General features: G+C 43.4%; 1 protein-coding gene across 1 annotated transcript in view; it reads left to right on the forward strand.

The window, feature by feature from the left end:
* The window catches only part of LOC117829817 (SRC kinase signaling inhibitor 1-like), a 97,294-nt gene that overhangs the window by 16,485 nt on the left and 64,143 nt on the right, over window positions 1–16,666 (forward strand). The window contains exon 3 of the mRNA XM_034707512.1: window positions 7,329–7,355. Within this exon, the coding sequence (XP_034563403.1) occupies window positions 7,329–7,355 (27 nt within the window). The remainder of the gene's footprint in view (window positions 1–7,328; window positions 7,356–16,666) is intronic.

The following is a 16,666-nucleotide window of genomic DNA, read 5'->3' on the forward strand; positions in this document are numbered from 1 at the left end:
CTCCTAATCAGGCGGTCTGTAGGATGTCTGGTCTCTGCCTCTGCTGCGCTCACATTTTCAGTTCCCAGAATGCAGCTGCAGGCTCAGACTACAGGAGCCTGCAGGATCTAGAAGGGGTGTTGAGGTTCGGATGAAGTTTTGATCAATACAACTTCAGTTGATTGACTGAGTTGGTTTTAATCAGGAGCATTTAATGTTAACACCTTCATCAGGATGCTATTGCAGTCCAATTTGAACATGTTGTTTTTTTCCTGCATGCTATTCTGTCCCTTATGGCACACCGTAGTTAAGCTGCCGCATAGTCTTCCTGCTTCCCGCTGCCGCCATGATAGAAAATAACGACACCAGAATGACACATTCTCAACTCAACTTTTTTTATATATCACCTTTTAAACATTCAAGTGCTTCACAAAAGAACAGAGACAGAAAACAACAGAAATGGGTGAGATAATAATTTTAAAAAATAGAATGAAATGAAAACAATAAAGTCAATAAAATAACTAAGGGAAGAAAGCAACATTTGAAATCAGTTCAAGCTAAAAAGATCAGATAAATACAATAAATAAATAAGATAGATAAATGTTGTTAAAATTCTGAGTATAATAAAGCAGTCCAGGGTTAAAAATAAATTATTCCACTTTATAAAACTCCCAGACATTTATGAGCATGAAAAATGAAAGACTTTGAAGCTGTCTATTACCTCATGGTCATGGTTTAAGACCACACTGGTGTAGCTGTGCAGCATTTATTTAAATATTAAGTGCATTGCTTTTATTCCCAAATGAAGACACTCGTAAGAGTTTAACAAAGTTGTTAATCGCCTTAAAAACGTCTTTTAAGATGATTAACCTCGGTTAAAGAAATCAGGGATTTAAAGGCCATAGTTTTCTCACTTAACCCCAGAATCAGAATCAGAATCAGAATCAGCTTTATTCGCCAAGTATGCTTGAACACACAAGGAATTTGACTTTAGTAAACTGTGCTCTCTTTGTACAAGGCATAAGAATAAGAATAAGAACTACAATAAAAAATAAAATAAAAATATAATAACAATAACCTTAGCTATAAATACAAAGAAACAACAAATAGGCTTGACTAATATGTACAGGCTAAAATAATATGATAAAGTGCAGTGGTGAGTTGCAGAGGTAGTTTTACATTATAAAATAGAAGTTAAATAATACAAAAAATAGAAATATGGAATTCTGCTTGAGAATTGTTGCATTGTGTATTTACATGTATATTTACAGAGAGTATTTATCTGACAGGTGTGACACTGTTATGGTTTAGTGTTCATCAGAGTGACAGCCTGGGGGAAGAAGCTGTTCTTATGACGGGTTGTTTTGGCGCACAGTGATCTGTAGCGCCTGCCGGAGGGGAGGAGTTTAAAGAATTTGTGTCCAGGGTGTGAGGGGTCAGCGGTGATGCTACCTGCCCGTTTCCTGGCCCGGGACCGGTACAAGTCCTGGATGGGGGGCAGGTCGACACTGATGATTTTTTCTGCAGTCCTTATAGTCCGCTGCAGTCTGTGTTTGTCTAGTTTGGTTGCAGAGCCAAACCAGACAGTGATGGAGGTACACATCTTATTTCATGCAACTTATCTAACATTAACTAACTAAATAACTTAACTATGCTAACCCCCCTAGCTAGCTGATGCACTGGTTGCTTCCCAGTGTTGGTTTGGTCACATTTGTCATCATGTTAGTCTCTGTCAGTCGTTTTCTGTTAGGTTGTTGGAAATCTTATCTTAATCTGGCACGTTTGGTTTTCATAAAAAGAGCTCTGATATTTAATATTTCACATTTGGTGTGAATGGTATCGGTCAGGGTCAGAGCTGGCTGTGTGATAATGTTAGTGTCTGGTTGTGATTACAGTTAAAGAGCCTGATCGGCCTCTCCTTGAACTCATGTGTCCGTCTGAGGAAACATCACAAATGAATCTTTAACTCTCTGCTGCTACATTTTTAAACCCAGGAACGAGCCCGTGTTGTTGCTTCATCTTTTGTTCCTTTGACCTTTATTTTTCATGGTGTGTCCTCGTGGCATCAGACTCAAATACAAGTTAATTAAACGGCTGTCATGATACATTATTCCATTACAGTTGACTTAACCTCAAACTGAACCCTGCGTTCATATAAACCCAGTGGAGACGTCTGACGTCCTGCTCACACCGACACTCTGATAAACCCTGACTCTTCTTTACTGTCGAAGTCAAACCAATAAATTAGAGAGGCGGACATCTTGGCTCTAATGTTGTGAGACCAGTCGGTCCAAACATCCCATCACCACCCAGAAGCTGTTTCTGTGTCTGCATGAGTGATTAAGTGATGCTTTTAAAGATCAGTGTTGCCTCTACATCGTCTGTTAAGAAGAGCATTTCTATCCATCAGTATCAAGCTGCTTTTATTTATTATTTGTTCCTTTTTAAACAACATTATTAGATATTCTCAATGGAGCTGCAGTAATGAGTATTTACAGCTGTTCAAACCGGCCTTTGAGCACAGAGGCAGCGTGTTAATACCAGTGTCAGTTACCTTGACTGCAGATTACAGTCTTGGCTCCTCGTTGAAGCTCAAACAAAAGACTGAATTTGTGACTTTTATTCCCCAAACCAAGCTGTTAATGTTTTCTGAGAATGTTCATTTCACATCCTCACACCTCTGTCAGGTTTCCTCTCTCCGAACATATTTTAAAGTCACAAAGGAAGTCAGTTTTTTAAGTGGTGTTTATGTTTGTAGGATTATTAAACTGCTGGCTTGATTTTCATGAAAATTGGTGAAAGCATTAAGTGTTTGCCAAAGAAGAAGCCACCAAACTTTGGGAAGTATCCAGATCCAACTTTCAAACACAGAAATAGCTGACTGTTGGCCTCGGCAGAATATTAATAATAAAACAGAGGAAGTTTGAATAACAGAAAGACTGTGGAAGCCAATTCAGCAGAATAGTTCTTCTTCTCCTGTAAGATATGGTGCATATAATTAAAGCCCAACTGTGGACAAGTTGCTCTTTCTTTTAAACCTTTTTACTTCATCAGGTCAGAACTTGAGTTGGTTCAACACGTGTATGACTCAGCTTGCAGAAATACTATCATCCTGGTGATTATGGAAGCTTTACTTGATCAGATCTGAAATGGTTTAAACATTGGAGCATCTCAGCATCCAAGAGTCACAGACCAATCTAGAAGAAGGTCCTCAGTCGAGGCAGATGTGTGTCTAACGTGTCTGGTCCTGCTGGAGGTTTCTGCCTGTTAAAGGAAGTTTTCCCTCACTGCTGTAACTAGCTAAATACTGAGAGGTGCAATGCTCATGGTGGATTAAGGTTGGGTAAGACTGAGTCCTGTCTGTAAGATGGAACAACCAAACGCAGTAAGTTAAGTTTAAATGAGTCATTAATGGAGACAGAAACAGAGACACAAAACAAAGCCTTCCTTCAAGAAGCTCCCAAAATCCAGTCCAGGTTTTCTTTTCAACAGTCCACAACAACAACTCAAAAACTGTTCAATAAATCAACTCACAGTTTTCAGTTTAGTTTATTTTCCTGCAGGAGATGCAAAAAATATCATCTAAAAGATAGAGTCTCAACAAATGTCTGGTCCTGCTTAAGGTTTCTGCCTCTGGTTCTCTTGCTGTGGACGTGCCAGACTCCAGCTGCTACAACTACAACTATCCGTCTCTCCACTATCATCTCTCTCTCTCTTCACCTCCCTCTATCCCTCTCTCCAACACGGTCTCAGCAGATGTATGTCTAACATGAGTCTGGTCCTGCTGGAGGTTTCTGCCTGTTAAAGGAAGTTTGTCCTTGCCACTGTAACTTGCTAAATGCTGCAAAGTGCTCTGCTCATGGTGGATTAAGATGAGATCAGACTGAGTCCTGTCTGTAAGATGGGACTGGATCTGATCCTGGTCTTGATGTTGGGTCTTTGTTAATACTAGAACATAGAGTACGGTCTAGACTTGCTCTGTTTGGAAAGAGTCTGAGGATGATGTTTGTTGGGATTTGGCGCTATCTCGCAGTCAAACGTGACTTCAGATTTAAAAAAAACATGGTGGACGATGGAATAGTTTTTAATCTAAAGTAGTTACAGTTACAGTTTTTGTTTCACTCCTCTCCTCCTCACTTTGTCATGTTGTTGCCAAAAATCCTCCCTTTCTGATGTCCGTCTAACTTTATGCTCCACATTTACCAGTTTTGCCATGGCTGTTTGTTATGCCTCCTTCTTCAGTCTGCTTGATCCCAGAGTGACAAACCCCAGAGTCAGGCGGGGGAAATAGGTCCCAAAATCAGCCCAGATATCTTGTTGTGTGTATCCTACTTGAGTCAATGGCTGCAGGCTCTTATTTCCATTATAACCCATCTGTACTGTAGTTGCAGTGAGTTCAGCCTTCAAGCCAACAATTTAATGATCTCAGTGATGACCGAGTTCTTTGCAGGTTTCTGATTCTGCTGAGTAAAAATAAACACTGAACTCACAATAACCTCTGAGCACTGAAGCACTAAACAGATCTTGTGTATCAAGCGGCCTCGTGTAGGATTCACATTGTCACTTGTTTTGGAGGACAGCCATTCATGCTCTCTTTTGTACCGTTTTCTCTCTCAGTGGCGTCAGAAAACACAAAATAACTCTGAGTTGAGGGAAGCGGCGACCTTGTGGATCTGTTCATACATATTTATCCCTTTAGCTTGAGTGAGAGTAGACTTTGTTTGAGAAATAGTCTCACTTTACAGACACGTTTCATCCAGGTGGTGACAACAGAGCTTTAAGTGGGTTGCAAAGTAACCTGGCAGTGTTTCAAGAGGACAGGCAAGTCACGTATTTCCACACCAAACTGGATCCATCAAAGCCACGTACTGTAGCAGATAATTGATGGTTTTTGTAAATTAGTATTTTTGTCAAAAGTGCATCACATCATCTTATCAAGCAACCCTACCCTAACTGTATTCAATCATCCACCCAGGAGTCCCTACTGTATTCTACCTGAGTTCATTTATCCAACCAGCCTATCCTACCTTAGACTACCCTACCCTCCCCTACTTCTGATCCATTTATCCAACCAGCCTACCCTACCGTAGACTACCCTACCCTACTTCTGATCCATTTATCCAACCAGCCTACCCTACCTTAGACTACCCTACCCTACCCTACTTCTGATCCATTTATCCTGCCAGCTTTCCCTACCCTACCCTACCCTACCCTACCCTACCCTACCCTACCCTACCCTACCCTACCCTATCCTACCCTAACCTACTTCTGATCCATTTATCCTGCCAGCTTTCCCTACCCTACCCTACCCTACCCTACCCTATCCTACCCTACCCTACCCTACCCTACCCTAACCTACCCTACCCTACCCTACCCTACCCTACCCTACCCTACCCTACCCTACCCTACGCTACCCTAACCTACTTCCCATCTATTTATCCAGCCACACTACCCTACCCTACCGTACCCTACCCTACCCTACCTAACTTCCCATCAATTTATACTGCCAACCTACCCTATCTTAACCTACACTTCCCTATGCTACTTCCCATCTATTTATCCTGCCAGCCTACGCCCTACCCTACCCTACCCTATCCTATCCTATCCTACCCTATCCTACCCTACCCTACTTCCCATCAATGTATCCTGCCAGCCTACACCCTACCCTACCCTACCCTCCCCTATCCTATCCTACCCTACCCTACTTCCCATCACTTTATCCTGCCAGCCTACACCCTACCCTACCCTACCTTATACTGTACTGCCCTACACTACATTACCCTACCCTACCCGACCATACCCTACCCTACTTCCCATCCATTTATCCAACCACCCTACCCTACCCTTCTCTAAACTGAACTACCCCACCCCCAATTAATTTAGCCACCCTATTCTAGCCTAGCTTAGCCTACCCTGCCCTACCTTACACTGTACTGCCCTACACTACATCACCCTACTCTACCCTACTATGCATCCATTATCCACCCATCCACCTCTCTATCCAACAATCCATCCATCTATCCGTTCAACCATCAACCTTGCCAGCAAGCCATCCTACCCTACCCTTCTCCTACCTACTTTACCCCCCAATACCCAATCCATATTTTTACCCTACCCTACCCTACACTACCCTACCCTACCCTATCCTACCCTAACCTACCCTACCCTACCCTACTCATCAAACTACTACTACCACTCTATAGTTTATTATTCACATACTGCAGTTAATCTTTTCTGAATCCCAAACACACTTCCCTCCCTCTCGTCCTGTTTAGGGCGGTCAAATAGAAAATACAGTGACCACCTAAAGTACATGCAGTAAATAATTTTGAACTAGCTTAATAACTGTTCTTGGGGCTGCTGTAGACCGGGCGTGGATATGTTGAGAGATAGACCAACACTTTGCTATTTTCTTCCCTATAAAATATAGAATATTATGCTAATCCTATTAATGTTTGCACTTTGCAACCGAGGAATTAGAGCAAAAAGACGTCTGAGATTATCCAAAGTTGGCAGAGTTTTCACTCGGCTGTGATTGGTGTCTGAAGGGAAAGGAGAGTTGCTCAGAATGTGTCAATTGTGATCAACAAAACTGTGAAAAACAACATTTAAATGCTCTGAGGACTTGTTTTTGGCGATTAAGCTCACACAAGAACATTCATGTCATTATTGTGCACACACTCACAGCTTCAGTTGCTGTTTTGTAGAAAGTCAGAAGGATGTCGACCTTAATGTTGGCTCCTTCCCAGACAAAGTAAAAATGGCAGCTTCTTAATCCAGTGTTGGTGCTTTGCTTTAATCCTGCTCCTGGGTCCTCGCCAGCCAACGCCGCATCCAGGGAGAGTGAGGGGTAGCATTGAGGAGCTGCCTGGGTCTACATCATTAGCGTGTGTGAAGTCACTGTAAACATTTGATTAATTGCTGAGAGGCAATTACAAGCAATTAAAGTCCTATTATGACGGCAGTGAAGGACAACGCAAGTTAATCTGGCTATCATCATTATAATTAGCACATCATGTTCGCACCAGGGCTAATGTACAAAAAATAGGATTTTTATCTGCTTGTTTGCTTAAGCTTGGCAACAATTTGTGGGAATTTCATGCAAAGTGACGAGACATTCAGGGCGCAGTACACATGCTGCATGAAAATGATACACACATGAATCTCCTAAACTTATCATCAACACTCTGCGCTCTCAGTCTTTCCTCTCTGTCCTTCTTTTTCTGGTTATTTCCTTCTGCAGCTTGACACATGAGAAAATGTCTCACACTCACTTCTTTCTCCCTCCTCTCCCCCTCCCTGTCTCTCTTCTGTCTCCTTTACTCTTTGTTTTTTCTCTCCCCCCTTAGCAACAACCAAACTACTGGAGCTTCAAGGTCAGTGCCAATATTGTGTTTGTGTTTCAGCGTAAATCTCTCCCTCTGTGTGGATTTGTCTCTAATAGGATAACTTTCCATTGTGTCTTTGCATGCCTGCTTGCCTCTTTTTCTCCGTCGGTCACATGTTTGCTCACACTTTTCTTTGAGACTTGCTCTCATACTGTGCTGTGTGACATTTCTTAGCTGGAGCAGAACTCTTAAATGGAGACTGATTGCTGGAGAAAACGTTCTGGAGTCTCATGTGCCGTGTTTAATTTGGACCATTCATGTTAAACTCCTGTCCAAATGAGCACTTATAACTCAGCACTGCCTCTTTCTAATGAGCTGGTGGAGGTATAGTTATCATAATTATCAAACAGAATGGGCACTTGTCCTGCTAAAGGAGGTGAAATTGTTCAGCTGCTGTGTTGAATGCAGCGCGTGTTCTGGGTTTAGCTGAAGAGCCGCTGATTAGAGCTCACATTTCTGCTCCTGCCTCCAAAATATTCAGATCCATGGACGTGTGCCCACACCTGAGATGATTCCACCTGTGATTCAAATAGACTGTGGAGCAGAGCTCACTGACTGACTGTTTCCTCCATTATTAGAAAGAAAATGAAGCCAACAATCGCTCTGCAGACTGGAATTATAATGAGAATGTTATTATCTGGTGCCATGACAGGATGATGTCCATATTTGGAAGAGAGGGGTGGAGCTAGAGAGGAGGGGGCTAAGATATCCAAACTAAGCCATCAACACAGGAGCTGATTCATTAGCTGGTGGATGATCTGTTCTGCCTTCTTGAGACTCTGTTTGTGGTGTGTGCTGACTGCAGTTGTTTATGAATCAAACTGAAGCAAGCTATCAGGGATCGTAGGAGAACGTAGCACCAAATCTCTGATGAGGCAAAATGAGCCGCCTCCTTGTCTCTACCAAGCGTCAACCTCTGGTCTTGGAATATGAAGCCCATCCGGAAGTGCTAAAAACTGTAGTTCCTCAAGTGTCCACTAGAGGCTGGCTGCAGAAACACCAGAAACCACATACACACCCATTCAAAGAAGACGATCTTTACAGCAGAATTAAACATGTTTACAGCCTGGTTCAAAAAACAGTTGAGGTCTGAAAAGCTATTTTTTCTATCAGCACACACTGGACGGGGTGAATTTTTTAATAACTTGTTATTTTAGAAGATATTAAACTTACAAGTTTTGCCCAAATAAGGGCGTGACTGACTTGATTGACACTGAACACTGCAGCTGTTAGCGAAAAAGCTAAAGGCCCTCATCTTTACCTCACACTAGCTCTGAAGAAGTTAGGTTGTGTTCAGCATTTCCAGTATGGCACCCGCCAACGATCGGCTCCAAAACAGCGCTCCAGAAACAGACCGGTGACACGGCTGAGAGGTTAAGTTAAATAATTATTATAATAATAACTGGGATTTATATAGCGCCTTTCAAGAAACCCCAGGTGGCTTCACAGGGGCAGGTAGGGGGTCAGGGGGGTAGGTGGGGACAACACTAGCTAACGGGGAAAGGCCTTGAGGAAAAGGTGCGTTTGGACTGCTTTTCTTAAACGGTCCAGGGTTGGGGCGCTGCGGATGTCGGGAGGGATAGAGTTCCACAGAGTAGGGGCCGCCACACTGAAGGCTCTGTCTCCTAAAGTCTGCAGCTTAGTCCGGGGGACGGAGAGAGGAGACCCAGGTCCGAAGACCGTCCGTTCCGGGATGGAGTGTGTTGGTGGAGGAGGTCAGGCAGGTATTGGGGGGCGAGGGCATGCAGGGATTTGTAGGTGAGGAGGAGGAGATTATAGGAGATGCGGTACTTAACAGGGAGCCAGTGGAGATGCATGAGATGTTCAGTGATGAATCAGCTGTGTTGATGTCCACCTAGAGCGACAGCTGTAGTGACCCCAGACTGTAAACCTGATGTAGCTGAATTAGACATGTTTTGTAGAAATGAAGAAAGACGCCACAGAGACCTAAACTGGATTTTCTGTCAGACTGTGAATGTGTTCTTTTCTGCTGTTAAATTTCTATTTTATTATTGGGTTTAAAGGCAATTAGCCTCAAGTGGACACTCAAGGAACTGCAGCTCTTTCTGCACTTCCACTTTGGCTTCATTTCTCCCCACCAGAGGTTCAGATGCAGGTGCAGATGCTCCACTATCACTACAGCTCATATTCCAGCTCCTTCTCCGGGCAGAGTGTCACTCACTCCTGATAGAGAGGGGAGTGTTATCACGACCCTGTGTTGGTGTCAGCCACAACCAGAGGCAGGATGTTTTTGGAGTCGTCTCTTGTTCCTGTGAGCTCCTTTTCATAGAAACACGATGAGGAAGTATCTTCAGATTTGGCACTTGGAGTCAATGATGAACTTACAAGTGTTAGTTGTTAAAGAGGTTGATAATGCTGTGACTGATGTTGACTGATGTGGACTGATGTGGTTTCACGTACACTTTCTACGAAATCTGCTTCACACTTCATTTTAACCTGAGGATGACCTCTAATAACCTCTATCTAGCTTCATCCATGTTGGTTTTAACATCACGTCTGAGCTGTTTGTCCTCTTTTCTTTTCTGTCCTCATGAATCTCTGGATATGAACTCTGTCTGAATCCTGCCTGGTGAAGCTGCTGCTGCTGTGCTGCAGAGTGATTGACGACTGATTGGAAAACCTCGACTGTGCTGACATGACTCTTGACTTTATTGCATGAGCATTCATTGTTTTGTTCCTTTGTCTTGTCTTAAATATTTTGCACCCTAAAATGCAATGTTGTTATTGTTTATATGGAACCACATTGAGTGGACTTGATGAGCTTGATGAGCTGTTGGTTAAGAGTTCAGAGTTCATGATGCTGTTTGGTGAGGTCTGCTTTGGGTTCTATTTTGTGATACTGACTTACATCCAAAGACCTGACTCCAATGTTGTTACGCTCTGAACGTCACTGTTGTCCCTGCACTTGGTCAAACAGTTTGATGCATCCTGCACACATTTTTTCAACAATTGAATCTCAGTGCAGGGGGATAGTTGCACTTTCTGTAATGTGCTTCTCTTGCAAGTTTGCTAGCTCTCAGCCCCAGGGCGGCTACACCTGGGTTCTTATTTGATTAGCTGCAGGAAGTCTTCTGGCAGCCCCAAGTGCAGTAATGGAGACGGCCGTGAAAGTGCTGTGTGGTGAGAGATTATTCATGCCCTCTTATTTCTTCAGGTAATATGAATGTAAGCTCTACTGTATGACGCTGTTTCTTTACCTAGTGACAGGAAATGTGAGAGAGGGGATTAGTTGGCATGCAGAAGAAATCAGGAGCCAAATTTAAGCCCACGCTGTGACAAACACATGGTTCGCCTCCAGGATTTCTGCACCACTCTGCTGCCTCTGAAAGTGTGCCGACGCTGAGAGCTACCACCAAAATGAAACCTCATTTTTTTCTGCGACTCAGACATTTCACCAAGCAGTGGCACAGTTCAGATATAAACAGTGTGAACTGTGAAATGCACGAGTCAGTCTGAAATATGGAGCCAGTAACAGTCATCTGTCGCTGCCAGCTTCATGCTGTTCCCCGGGTTAGCTTGCAGTCGCAGCTGCAGCACTAACAACTGGTTTCAAATATCCTAAATGAGAAACTTGAGTCCCATTACGTGAAAGGGAAATCACACAAGGCGCAATAATATTCCAAGAGTGATTTTTCAGTCTGCTGTAGCTGAAGCTGCAGAAATGTGGGTGCTGTTTGGAAGAAGCAGTTATAGGGAGGATGGAATTGATCATCTTGGTAGGAGTAAAACGAGTGCTGAGTTTTTGTTTAAATGAGCCAAAGTAAAATAAAAAGGACCTCTGAAGTGTTTGGATAAATATGCCCTAGTTCCTCTGAGGAGCCCACATTTTATTTGGAACAACTTTCATCCAAAGACGTCCCCACAGAAATGGCAGACGGTATGTTCGGTGACAAGTCTGATTATATTTAAGACACTGTTCAGCTGTGTGCACATGAAGCTCCCCCGTAATGTAGAAGTCTTTAAGTTAGGTTCCTTAAAAGCTGAATAACATCAGAGCTAATGCTGTGTTGAAGGCACACTGAACACTGAGGATCAGGTCTGTGAAGCAAGCTAAAGCAGCAGAAGTTCCCCCTGAAAGTCGTTCCCTGCATTGCCATCTTATGTATGAATATTTTTTGAATGAGAGGGTTATATCTTGTTGCAACAGTGCCCACTTTTAGAATCAAAAACTGAAGAGAAGCTGCAGTTTGTAGCTTCATGCATGATCAGAAAGTGAGCGTAGCGTTTGTTCAGGCAGGCCATGAAGTCAAGCTCGGCCGACAGAACATCAGCCGATCTTTACGCCAGCCCCTACCAGCTTCACCCCAGCTCCTCCTTCCTGCTGTGTCTGATGTTACCAGTGTCATATGTACCACCACTGATGCTCGCTCTGTTCTGCATTGGAGGTCTTTGCTGCTGATCTCCCTGCCCTGGCTTTTTTGATGTATGCACACGAAAGTTATTTGTTTAACGGTGCACATGTAAAATTGAGGGTAGGATTAGTTTAGGCAGACCATGAAGTCAAGCTTGGCCTACAGAACATCAGCTGATCTTAACGCCAGCCCCTGTCAGCTGACGGCAAAATATGCGTTCTATTTAAACTGCTTCTGCCTGCCTTCTCTTGCTGCTTCCTTCCTGCTCTGTCTGATTTTACCAGTGTCATGTATCGTCACTGATGCTCGCTCTGTTCTGCATTGGAGTTCTTTGCTGCTGCTCTCCCTGCCTTGGCTTTTCATGTCTGCATATGAAAGAAAGGGGAGGTGTGCTCTTCCCACCTCAGGCTTTGGCATTCCACGTAGATATTTATTTAATGGTGCACATGTAAAATTGAGCGTAGGGCTAGTTCAGGCAGGCCATGAAGTCGAGCTTGGCCTACAGAACATCAGCTGATCTTAACGCCAGCCCCTGTCAGCTGAATTTTCTGATGTGTCTGATTTTACCAGTGCCATATGTATTGTCACTGATGCTCTCCCTGCCTTGGCTTTTCATCTCTGCACATGGAAGAGAGGGGAACTGTGCTCTCCCTACTTCAGCATTCCACGTAGCTATTTATTTAATAGTGCACATGCAAAATTGAGCATAGGGTTAGTTCAGGCACGCCATGAAGTCGAGCTTTGCCTACAGAACATCAGCTAATCTTTACAACAGCCCCTGTCAGCTGACTTTGGATGTATTGTCAATGATGCTCGCTCTATTCTGTAGCTGCTGCTCTCCCTGCCTTGGCTTCTCATGTCTGCACATGAAAGAGAGGGGAGGTGTGCTCTCCCCACATCAGGCTTTGGCATTCCACTCAGCACATGGAAGGGCAGGGATCTCCCAGAACAGATCCGTACTGCCAAATATAACTTCCTGCCTAAAAATAATTAGTATTTTGAAGAGAGTGGTCCCGACTGACTTAAATTATGTTCAAAAATAGACTCATTTATTTCTGTTTTCTTGCACTCAGTGTTTACCCTCTACCTGTGATTGCACCATGAGCTGGAAAACATGCACCTCTTATTTGGGAACCAATGCTTAAAGGTGCAGCACGTCAACTCGAGCGGAGAAAATGAAACATCCGATTTTAATATAAACTAGAATATCAGTTTCCTCTCAGCTCCACGAATAAAACAAACTCCTGTAAAGAGCAACAAAAGGTTGAAATGAGATATTAGTTCCAGCTCAGTCTTGCATACATAATGTTCACTCCACAGACCCTTTGACCCTCACTTCTATGTACCCAGAGGGAGATTGTACGCTGTGCATATGCTAACCTAAGCACTTACTGCAGCTTATAGCGTCTTAACCATAAAATGAGTTGATATTCTGAAAGGCTCTTTGCATACCTTCTGCTGATCCGGCGAATAGAAACACAGCTGAAGGATTCTCTGAACTGGAACAATGGGAAAGCTGCTGCTTTAGGATTAAATGAAACATAATGTTTTATGAATATTTTATAATTTGTACTTTTAGAGACCCAGGCTGATATTCTGAGTCTCTCATCTTTAACAAACTGCATCAGAAGACCAACACCAGCGTGAACCGCTGACGGTTCTGTGAACACTGAGGCCTGATTCTTCTTCTTTGTTGTTGTTCTTCAAACTTTCTAACTCATATTAATGAGCCACACTGTTGACATGCTGCGTCATTAACACAGACACACTGTAGTTTATATATAGAGCCTCTCCTAACGAAGGGCTTCACAAATACAAACCAGGCGTCTTATTGAGAAGAGATATCTGTTGAATTCCAGACAGAGATCAATGAAATCAAAGAGTCTGCCGTCTTCAGTCGCTACTGTTAGGAACTGAGACTAATCCTGAGTTAGTATCCTCTCCACAACCATCTCTCTTTCACTCGCCATGCAGAGTGTAATTTAGGAAGGGCACCTTCGTCTATTTGGGCTGACTGTCCGTCCTCTATGTTTTATTATTAACAAAGACCCAACATCAAGACAGGATAAGATCCAGTCCCATCTTACAGACAGGACTCAGTCTGATCTCATCTTAATCCACCATGAGCAGAGCACTTTGCAGCATTTAGCAAGTTACAGTGGCAAGGACAAACTTCCTTTAACAGGCAGAAACCTCCAGCAGGACCAGACTCATGTTAGACACACATCTGCTGAGACCGTGTTGGAGAGAGGGATAGAGGGAGATGAAGAGAGAGAGAGAGATGATAGTGGGGAGACTGATAGTAGTAGTTGTAGCAGCTGGAGTCTGGCACGTCCACAGCAGCAGAGATCCAGAGGAACCTACGAGACAAGGGAGCTCAGGGACTCCAGAAAGGTCTATGGTTAGTAACTTTAACAGGACAGGAAGAGTTAAAGTGAGAGACAGGCAGAGAGAGGAGAGAGAGGGAAAGACAGGATCCCAACGTGTCAGTCTAAACCTGTAGCAGCATAACTAAGACCTGGTCCAAGCCTGATCCAGCTCTAACTATAAGCTTTATCAAAAAGGAAAGTTTGAAGCCTACTCTTAAAAGTAGAGAGGGTGCCTGCCTCCCGGACCCTGACTGGTAGATGATTCCAAAGGAGAGGGGCCTGATAACCGAAGGTTCTACCTCCCATACTACTTTTAGGTACAACATGCATCTTTAGGCTTCACGTCGTCTCTTCAGTAACAAACAGGTTACATCACTGAGACTGTCAGTGCTTGATTTCAGCATTTAGCAAGTTACAGTGGCAAGGACAAACTTCCTTTAACAGGCAGAAACCTCCAGCAGGACCAGACTCATGTTAGACACACATCTGCTGAGACCGTGTTGGAGAGAGGGATAGAGGGAGATGAAGAGAGATGATTTACAGATTGTTTATCATGAGGAGAGAGAGGGAAAGACAGGATCCCAGTGTGTCAGTTCCCCCGTCCTCCAAGAGGGGAACTTTTGCAGCCTCAGAGAAATGCATGAAAAAGCAACTTTTGGAAAAGTCTTTCCCAAACTTAAAGAACACTCTACCTTTCTTAAGGTGTTGAAAGTGTGAACAACCAAACGTCAAATAATGAATCCATGGTAAAGCAAACAAAGTCCAGTGTCTTGCTTTCTTTGCTTGTTTTTTAAAACTTGTCTACCCCAGGCTGCAAACACACTCAAACACCAACTGATAAAAGCAACACAATGTAAAGACAGCCCATATGTTTGAGTTATAAAAGTAAACTGTGTAGCTTCAAGAGATTTGGATGAAGCCAGAAGTGTTTACTAAGGATTATTTTGCTCCTTAAATACTCTGCTGTCTCCTGCTAGAGTAACATATTCTTAAAGCAACAGCGCACAGCTCTTAGAGGAAATCATGAGTCTGTAAAAGAGAAACTAAAATACTTGTTGGGACCAGATTTTAAAGATGCATTTTGTGTTTCTGCAACTAACAGACAGGATGCAGAGGACTGGGATTATAGAGAGACTGATCTATGTGTTTCATCTTCCATTCAAACTAGATCTTAGATCTTTAGAGGTGGACGATGTAGAGAGGCTGTCGTAATGCAATCAAATTTGCACGTACAGTATGTGAAATTTAAACGTCTAATTTACCAAACCTGCTTCTTTATAAAGAGGTGTTCATTTCATTTCACTGCATCCTCCATGATGTTCTCACATGCATAATCCATCCACACCATGTTTTGTGTCGTGTTTCTTTTCTGGCACCTTGCTCAGTACATCTGTGTCGTCTGGTAACTGGTGACAAACACACACACACACGCACACACATGCACACACACCCACCCCTCTTTATTTGTTGCTGGTCTGCAGCTTGTGCAGGATTGGTTCCTGCTCCTCTTCCTCTCGGGGAGTCGGGGAGTCTCGCATCCTCTTCTGATGCAATAGAAACCCCTGCAGCAACACACTGCTGTGCTTGTGTGTGTGTGTGTGTGTGTGTGTGTGCATGTGTGAGGGTGTATATGTGTTTAATAGTCTCCCACTGCTCCACTTTGATGTTTGCCATCTCACTAAATGCACACGCGAGCACGGGTGATACTCCCTTTGCAAAAACACATCACAGATTAGGAAACAATTAGGTTTAAAGCGCACACACATTCACATGCACACGTGGACTCTGAGTGGTCAGGGGAAATGTAATTATGGATGTGCATATATTATACACACATTACAAGACTCCCATCACATTTTTAAACAGTTAGAGGGGATCGCCGGCTGGTCTACAGGGGCGGACATGGATTCAAACAGCAGCCTGTGACTGCTGCTGTTGCTGCTGCTGCTGCCTCACTCTGCAACACAATGGAGCCCAGAGCTGCACATTTCAGCGCTTATACAAATATTAATGCTCCATTTTGCGTCTCTCATGCTCTTGTCTTTCTGTCTGGAGTGGCCAAAGTAATCACAGCCCATTGTCTCCTCTCTTGGATTCAGAGGAATGTAGGGGATCCTGCTGAAGCTGTCACCAGTTTTCCAATTACGAACCATCCGTCTTCATTTCCGAGAGGACGATTGCGAAGCCTTTCACTGGTGGGTTTCTCCCTCTGCTTGTTAAAGTAACCATAGAGACAAAGCAGAGGAAATAGTTAATTAAAAAGAGATAGCATTCATGCGTCCTCAGAATGTAGTATAATACATAATTCTGTGCCTCATTAGCATATATATTACTGTATCACAGCCAGGACCAGAGTTTGCTCTCCGCTCCAACCATGTCGAGTCGTGATGTTTGAAAATTGAAAAAGGTGACGGTGTCAGAAGTGGATCGTGGATTTCAATACGATTCTTAAAGAGCAACAGAAATAAGAGTTTACGTCTGTGTCAGTGTCAGGAGAGAGAATATAAACATCCAGTTATTGTCAGATTATTTTTAGCTCCTCAAACATCTTTATAGA

This window comes from Notolabrus celidotus, chromosome 18 (genome assembly GCF_009762535.1).
Source record: "Notolabrus celidotus isolate fNotCel1 chromosome 18, fNotCel1.pri, whole genome shotgun sequence".
Taxonomy (NCBI): Eukaryota; Metazoa; Chordata; class Actinopteri; order Labriformes; family Labridae; genus Notolabrus; species Notolabrus celidotus.